Source organism: Nicotiana attenuata, chromosome 3, assembly GCF_001879085.1.
Source record: "Nicotiana attenuata strain UT chromosome 3, NIATTr2, whole genome shotgun sequence".
NCBI lineage: Eukaryota > Viridiplantae > Streptophyta > Magnoliopsida > Solanales > Solanaceae > Nicotiana > Nicotiana attenuata.
Window position 1 is genome coordinate 548158 of NC_031991.1, and position 9084 is coordinate 557241.

At 36.7% G+C, this 9084-nt stretch overlaps 1 protein-coding gene across 1 annotated transcript; it reads left to right on the plus strand.

The window, feature by feature from the left end:
- Positions 2029–3636, plus strand: LOC109224503 (peroxidase 40-like). Its single transcript, XM_019389079.1, has 4 exons — positions 2029–2295; positions 2380–2571; positions 2865–3030; positions 3128–3636. The coding sequence occupies exons 1-4, from the start codon at positions 2035–2037 to the stop codon at positions 3532–3534; spliced, it is 1026 nt and encodes a 341-aa protein (XP_019244624.1). The 5' UTR covers positions 2029–2034; the 3' UTR covers positions 3535–3636.

Sequence of the window (9084 nt, forward strand, 5' to 3'; positions counted from 1 at the left end):
AAGAAATTGTTGTCTCTTGCATTCCCCAATGATCCATGTTTTTTCGACTCCTTACATGTATATCTCCTCTTTTACTATCTATTTGAATTTGGTTTAGAGAGCACAAATGAGGTATTTCTTCGTGGATGTTCTTTTTTTTTTTTTTGGGGTCAATTTGCTTCTTACTTACCATATAAATTATATTGTTTAATGGATGTTTACGAGTTTGATTCTTTACATGAAAGTAAAGAGCTGAAATTTTGTTTCAACATGTTATGAGATGTTTTTTTCCAGGAAAAACCAATTGACGTGATGCTTTTATAGATAATTGGATAGAACTCTGCTGGGAATTGCGCCGATACAAATGAGATGAGCGACATTGCTTTCTTTCTAAAATGATCGTTTTTCTTTGACACATTTTTTCCAATTTCTTTTTCCTGAGTAATTTTCTATTTTATTGTGCAATCGGTACAGCATGAGAGTTTCCTCAAGTACATTTAATTATCACATGGTTAGATTTTTTTCCATATTTTCACAGTTTTTATATTTTGATGCAATCGTTGTCTTATAGCAAATATTTTGTTTTAGAGTCATTTTGATAAATAGGCATACTTCTCATCTTAAATTTGGACAAGAATATTTTAAAGACGTTGATTAATGTGGTGCTACTCGGTCTAACTGTGTGGATATCCATCTTGTCAAAATCCTTCACCTATGAATTGGTGATAATAATGCTTTTCATTAATTCAGGAAGCTAGAGAATTTTTTATCGATAAACTGCAGAAATATAGTAGCTAAGTAGGAAAACAATAATTTCAAGATTTGGGTTTTACTTTGAATGGTTTGAAAATTCATACTGTTGACAGTGATTTGGAACAATTACGACATATGTATTAACTTTACTTCTGCGTATATATTGGGACCATATTTGGGGAAAGTTAACTAATAAAATATCAATTCAATATGTTTAAAATATTAATAACATAATACAAGTGGGTCATTCTTATACGTACACTAGTCTAATATCACTACTATTAGAAATTCTGCAAAAACCGACCAAGGTTTGGTCGGTCAAAAAACCGGCCAAAAAACCAACCAAAGTTGGTCGTTTTTTCAAAATATTATATTTTTTAATTTTTTTTACGAAACCGACCAACTTTGGTCGGTTTTCTTTGGCGCAAAAATGCGGGACACTATTTTTTAGTCCCGCGAAATTTATTTCAAGAAACCGACCAATTTTGGTCAGTTTTTCAATTAAAATAAATAAAAATTAATATTAAAAAAAACCGACCAAAATTGGTCGGTTAATTCGGCCGGTCATTTTAAAAAACCGACCAACTTTGGTCGGTAATTTTATTTTTAATAAAACCGACAACTTTGGTCGCGTGCGAAACTACAAGCAAAAAGTATAAATCAAATAAAAGACAGTCTTAAAATAAAATGCACCATTGGTAATTAAAATATCGACCAACTTATAAGAATGGATATTTCCCTACGCATAGGAAGAGCACATGCATTAGGAAACCATATGAGTCTATCTTTTGTGATAAAACCTTCTGCAAATTCTGGGACTCCAAAAGAGAAAGACCAAACAAGGATCTAACTGGTTTCTTTGACCACAGTAGAAAACATTGGTTGCACCCAACAACTGTCTTTATGAAAAAGCAGATTAAGGGTTTAATTTATGAGGAAACACACATAAGTGATTGCATTGTTTGCCCAAAAAGCAGTGCATCCATGGGATTAATGAAGGGAAATCTATAGCTATAGCCAGCCACGTACATACTGTTAGTTGAATGAGAATTAGTCTCTCCATGCGTACCTCACGTAAATCAGTTGGTATTAGGTGGGTTGTTATAAACCATGGGACCTCTCATGCATGTAATCTTCATTTCTCTATTTGACTCATTATACTTAAAGACTATGTCTTCTTCTCAACTGCTCTCTCTTTTTCCCTCTTACTAACAGTGACCAATTTCTCTATTTAAGGCCTCAACTTTCACTATCACCTTATTATTAACTTAACAACCATATATAACTTGCCATAAAAAATCCATGAATAAAATGCCTTCCTTCTACTTAGCTTCTTTCTGCATAATGGTACTGAGTTTTTCAATAACATTTGCTAGTGGACATAGTGTTCGCAACAAAACATGCATTGATGATGCAACCATCGTATTAAGTTTTGGTTTGTACCAAAACAGCTGCCCAGAAGCTGAAGCTATCATATATTCATGGGTGGAAAGAGCAGTGTCTCAAGACCCTAGAATGGCTGCTTCTTTGCTTCGTCTTCATTTCCACGACTGCTTCGTTAATGCAAGTCCACTTTTTCTTTTTCCTTTTTATTTTGAATAGTATATTTTTATGTTAAATAATACTCCTAATGTACAAGTATTTCAGGGATGTGATGCATCAGTACTGCTGGATGATACCCCTAATTTTACTGGAGAGAAAACAGCTGCCCCAAACTTGAACTCATTGAGGGGTTTTGAAGTGATTGATTCCATCAAAGCCGATTTAGAATGGGCTTGTCCCCAGACTGTATCTTGTGCTGATATTCTTGCTATTGCTGCTAGAGATTCTGTTGTTCTGGTATTATATTATTCCTAATTATACTACTAACAAATAAGAAGGGGAGCCTTGGCGTAACTGGTAAAGTTGCTGCCATGTGACCAGGAGGTCATAGGGGTTCAAGCCATGAAAACATCCTCTTGCAGAAGTGCAGGGTAAGGCTGAATACAATAGACCCTTGTGGTTCGACCCTTCCCCGGACCTGGCGCATAACGGGAGCTTAGTATACCGGGCTGCCCTTTTACTACTAACAAATAAGTAATTCAGAACTTTTCCAATAACTAATGCATGCAAATCCAATATAATTATTGCAGTCAGGAGGTTGGGGGTGGGAAGTGCAAATGGGGAGAAAGGATAGCTTAACAGCTAGCAGAAAAGCAGCAAATAACAACATTCCTGGACCAAACTCTAATGTTGCCACCCTTGTTTCCAACTTTCAAAACATTGGTCTTTCTCTTCAAGATATGGTCACTCTCTCAGGTAAACCTAATTTGAAGGGCTAGATGATATTATATTAATTTAACTTATCGCGATTTAAAAATAAATGTAAGACTAATTAATGTTTATTATATTGAAGGTGCACATACAATTGGAAGGGCTAGATGTTCAACATTTAGTTCCCGGCTTAATGGGGGTAGCAATTCAGATATAAACTTGGATTTCTTGGAGTCACTGCAGCAACTGTGCTCAGTTTCTGATACTAACACAACACTAGCAAATCTCGATGACATGACACCATCAACATTCGACAATCAGTATTACGTTAACCTTCTCTCAGGAAAAGGGTTGCTTGTTTCAGACCAGGTCTTAGCAACTGGGGATGACAATACTAGAGAAATAGTGCAAACTTATGTGGATGATCCATCTACTTTTTTTGAGGATTTTACAAATTCCATGCTCAAAATGGGAAGCTTGGTACCACCAACTGGAACAACTGGTGAAATTCGTGCTAACTGTAGGGTTGTTAATGAATTTAATTCTTAAGACTCCATGAAAATCATTACTATTATTTGATTATGAACTAAGTTTCGACAACACTTATAAAAGTTTCTGCCTACTTCAATATGGATGGCTCCATACATCAGTTTGTTGTACAAAGCCATACCGGCTCATCCTCCAAGATAGGAGTCGGATATTTTCTCAAAATGCAATGATTTAACATAGCCCAAAGAGGAAAGCAATCTTCACTGCCCATTCACAGCATTCTTTTTTATTTTATTTTTTTAAATCAAAGGAGAAACCACGAGCATAACAGAGAGGGCGACGTCCACCCTTCACAAAATCCGAATTTCCCCGATGCATCATTCCCTTCTTTTTTACTTTGTAGGCTAAACTCAGCTGATAATGAACAAAAAAGGGTGATACATTAGGACTGCAATATGATTAGCAAAAAGTCGCAATTGGTGAATGCAAACTTATAATCGCATTTAGTGAATGATGACTTATACATCGCAAGCAACGAATGCGACTTCTAAATCACAATCATAAATGAGACTTATAAACTTATATCTCTAAAGTTGGAAAAAATATATTAACGTCGGATTTGTGGAATTTGTTTCCTTCAGGTGAGAGATTTGTATTTTCCTTGGTTAAAAACGATGAAGTTTTTTTTTTTTTTTTCTGATTTCTTCTAATATAATATTTTCTGTGCTCTTAATTTGGTGTCAGGATTGGCATTTCTTCTTGATTATGCAACCCCGTATATGCGACATAAATTGCAATCTGCATGTGCGAGTGAGTCACAATAAGCAAACGCAACTTATAATCGCAATCATTAATGAATGCGACCTATAAATCCCATTTAGTGAATGGCGACTTATAAATCGCAAGCAACGAATGCGACTTATAAATTACAATTATTAATTGAGGCTTATTGTTTAACTAAAAAATGGAATTTTAGTCAAAGCTAGAATTTAGAAGAACACGGCTTATTGATAATCAAGAGAATATATAAAAGAAGTAATTTTTGGTAGCAAGAAGGTAATCAAGAAAAACAAGTAAATCAAAGTATATTCCAATAGTGTTTCGTGTGTCTACAATTGATCATATATCTCCCTTTTATAAATATCTTGGAGATATGCGTTTTGCCCAAATCATAATGAAGCTATTATGAGTAATTAAAGACATTGAATGCTACGTTACATAATCATTACATTCAATACAAATTCTCTAACGTATTCAGCATTTAATGCCCATTAAATGCCGTATCTGTACTCTTTTCTATTGTCAGATTCATTCCTTCTGATTCTCGGATATAAATGACTTAAATAGGTACGAGCGCCGAGTTATTTGGCTGACTGCCCGTGCCTCTTCCTCTGCCTTTGCTCGTATCTGTTGCAACTCGTACCTCTTGGCTAATTGTAATTCTTTGACCATTTGACCAATCCACGTGTCTTGACACGTCACCTTTATATATAAATATAATTTTTCCCAATACAAATAGTCCCCCCCCACTTTCCATTTATTCATCAGTTGAATATTTGGGAAATGGATTTCATTAAAAGAGAATTTTTGTCACCATTAATGCTATGACAAAATTGACGCTTCACTTGTCGCTTCCATTTAATGCTCTGCACACGTGTCATTTTTTCATTGGTTATGCAGTTTTGCAGCCCTTTTCAAGGCTTTTTTACGGCTCCACTATTCACGAAGTACCAGTTATCATTATTATGGTCCTTCCATCACTGCACTTTTACCTTTGGCGGTTGCTTATCAATATAAATATAACTTCTTTCCTTGTCTTTTACCACATAAAGCTTATTGAACACTTTAATTCCTCAAATCTATGTTCACTTCTTCCTCACATTAATCTTCTTCGCCTTGTCTTCACCAAACCCTAACCCTAGGAGAGTTCCTATTGTAGATACCTTCCCCAATGCCCCCATTAGGCATAGAAGAGGCGGTAGACTTTGTAGCTTAGGGTCTGCTCGCGGTGGTCGTTCATCCATACCTTCTCCTAGTTCTGGTCCTTCTTCTAGAACCAGAGGTTCCCTTTCTCAAAAATCTTCTTCTAGGAGTAAAGAACCTTCTGAACCATTATGTGATCCTCTAGTAGAGGAGATAGTCCCTACAGAACTATCCTTTTACCATGATAGGGAATCTCTTAGAAACCAGGTTTTCGCTTTAGATCGTGCCTATGCTTACCCCACTCAAATTACAGAAGTTTTGACTCCTGTAGTTCGTAAAGACTGCCATTGGAGTAATGATTTTCCCATTATATCCATAATCCAAATCAGCGAATCACTTCTTACATGACTGGGTTCTCTTTTGTTTATACATACCCTTTCACTCTAGGGTTCAAACCAGCTATTGACCCAGTCATTCTTGATTTTTGTCTTTTCTTCAATTTTTGTTTGGGTCAAATTGGCCCAATTGTATGGAAGGTTGTTGCCTGTTCGAGGCACCTAACCAATATGGCTGATGTTTGCTTTACTTTCCCTCACTTGATTCACCTTTACTCCCTAGGCTTTTCTGTAATGGCGTTTTTACCCCAGTGGCCAGGAGTAAGAGGGTTTTGGTGAGCCCTGAAGATGACAAGGACCATGGCTGGTATGCCCGGTTTGTTGCTGCCCCACTGCTGGCTTAGTGGGTGAGGATAATGTTCCCTTCCCTGAAAAGTAAAATTTTGCACGCAAGTTTTTATTATCCTTCTCATGCCTTTTTCCTTCAAGTTTATCAATTTCTCTAATTTTGCTCTTTTTTTTAGCAACCGGAGTTGTGGAGGATGTTCCCAATTTTCGTGGTTGGGTAGATAAATTGCTGAAGACCGCACCGATGGAGGGTAGGTCTTAGAAAACTCTTTCCAACCGTTACGGTTGGAAAGTAAAGACTCATGGTAAGAGTTTTTATTTTATCTTTCACGTATATATATATATATATATATATATATATATATATATATATATATATTTTCATTTATTGTTCTAACTTTCATCCTTCTTTTTATCAGGATTTGCTATTCGAGGAGTTACTGCTGAAGCAATTGCGGCCTCTCGTGTCTCTTCGGGAACCCGTACCTCTTCGGGAACCTGTATCTCTTTAGAAAGAGCCCGAGAAATAGTCTTGGGTTCTTCTTCTGCAAAAAGGAAAGCTGTTGAAGAAGAAGACTCTGAAGAAGAGGATGACGCGGGCTCCTTGGTGACAAGACCACGAGCTAGGAGATGCATCGTCTCTGATGACGAAGCTGAAGTTTTACCTCGTCTTCCTGTTTCTCTCACCGAGCCCGTTGAAAACCCAGTTATAATTCCTGATGATGACGTCACTCCTCATGATACTCGCGAGTCTATTAATCAACTTTTCATCAGTGGTTTTGGTAGTGAAAATTTAGGGCCTGTTTTAGATGAAATTCCCTTATCTTCTTTTTTAACTCCCGTGCTTGTGATTCCTTCCTTACTTGCCCCAGTTGTTCTTGTTCCTCCCTCTACTGTTTTCACTTCTTCCACCGCTCCTCCTTTGACAATTCCCCCTCCTATCGTTCATCATACGGAAGTGGACTCTTCAAGTAGAAGTGCCGCTATAAGGAGCGTAACTAGTGAAGTTTCTGTTGATAGTAGCCTTTTGAGGAAGTCAGGTCAAGTAGACGTTTGGCTCGAGCCTTTAATTGGCCCAATCCAAAAAGCTATGCTTCAGAGCCATAGTTCCTTGACTCTGATGAATAACATCGTGCATACCACTTTGAAGGTATTTTCCTTCTCATTCTTCTTTACTTTGTAAAATTTTTTTTATCTTTGGGATTCTTATTTCTCTTCCTTTGTTTTTAGGCCAATCTTATCGGCACAGAATTGATGAACAGAATCCCCCTCTTGGAGAAGGTAGCACGTGATACAGAGAAGATAGCACGTGACTCTCAATTGGAGGCGATCAATTGGAAGGAACAATTTGACAGTGCACAAATTGATATGGAAGATTTACAAGAGAGCAAGAGTACCTTAGAGCAGCAGGTGCGGGCTTTAACCTCAGAGTTAGCGGTTGTCAAAGCTTCCTCAAGCCAGGCAGAAAAAGAAAAAGAACGTCTCGAATCCTCCTTCTCAGAACAACTATCTAAGGCCAGTGAGGAGAATAGAGAGTTGAAGGCTCTTTTGAGTCAAAAAGAAGTTTACGCTGGAGAGCTCGTGCAAAGCTTAACTTAAGCACAAGAAGACCTTCGAGTCTCTACTGATAAAGTGTGTGCTTTAGAGAGCTCCCATGCCTCTCTCCAAGCTTCTTATAACTCCGCCATGGCTGAAAATGAAGAGCTCAAGAATGAGATTGCTGATTGGGAAAATAATTATGAGATCCTTGAAGAAAAATCTGCCGTTGAGGTAAGTTGGGCATTTTTGAATTCACGTCGTGATACCCTAATTGAAGCTGGCCAAGAAAACTTCAACCTGGAGTCGGAGTTAACTAAGATTAATGAAACCATTGAAAAATCTCAGTAAACTCAAGACTTTCCTTCTCCCGTGGTTGAAGCTCCCGTGAATGTTGAAGCTGATACGGGTATCGCAACTGTTTCAAGCTCAATCGAGCCTATTGCTGTAAGCCAAGTTGAAACTGCATGTGTTGATGCACCTGCCCAAATTGAGACCGCTGCTATTGATGCTCCTGCTCCAGTTCCACAAACTTCTCAGTGATCAGTTTTAATCATTTGAATGATTTATTTTTGTTTTTATTTTGGAAAATTGTAATCAAACCCTTAGCTTCATTCGAGGGTTGATTTTGGAAACGCAAGTCCCCTAGTCTTTTATGGGGCAATTTGTATAAACAATTTCATAGTTTTATGACTAAGTTCGTACTTAGTCTTCAGTTTTTAAGTAATAAGAAGTTTTTCATGTTATTATCTTAAACTTTTGTTTGTTTTATTCTTGCCTTTATTCTTAAGGACTTATAGAATAGTTTGAATTTTTGTTCTTCGAAAATGCTTCTGTTAATCTCATGACTAACTAATTTAAACATGAGTTTTATAAAAGAGGGCCCTTTTATATTCGACACTTAATGAAGAAGACGTCTCAACTTCATAATGGTGTTATCATACGATAAAAGAAATAGGAACACACACGTTTCTTTGAAATAACTTTAACAAGTTTTTATTTTTTAACCTTGACAAGTTTTGAATAATAATTTACATGTATTTGAATTACATCTATAATTTTCTCGTAACTGTTTTTTTTGTAACAGATTTTTACAAAAGAAGAATAATAGATACGGGGTTTTTCCTTATAACCCGTTTTAGTACATAGCCTTTGCCCTAACTATAATGAGGTTTTTCTTTGGCCTTAGCTCGTGGCTCCATCACTTGACTTTGTGACTTTTACATTGCACTTGACTCTTTTAGGCTTGTTTTTTCCTCAATCTTCTTTCCCTTCTTTACACATATATCTGTGTATATTATGTAGTCCCTCAAGTGTTTGAGTGTTGAAGTATGAAGCCTCGAGAACTTGATAGTTTCTCTTATTTGGTCCTTTTCCTGAAAAGGAAAAATATACGGGACTCGGAGGTGCGATTATAGATGAAGACTACTTAACCCGTTTGAATTTCTATCAGAATAATTGTAACCCT

Excerpts from the sequence above, each read along its gene's own strand:
- LOC109224503 (XM_019389079.1), top strand. The coding sequence starts at position 2,035 with ATGAATAAAATGCCTTCCTTCTACTTAGCTTCTTTCTGCATAATGGTA. Across the intron at positions 2,296-2,379 it reads TCCACGACTGCTTCGTTAAT|GGATGTGATGCATCAGTACT; the intron begins GCAAGTCCACTT and ends CAAGTATTTCAG. Across the intron at positions 3,031-3,127 it reads AGATATGGTCACTCTCTCAG|GTGCACATACAATTGGAAGG; the intron begins GTAAACCTAATT and ends ATTATATTGAAG.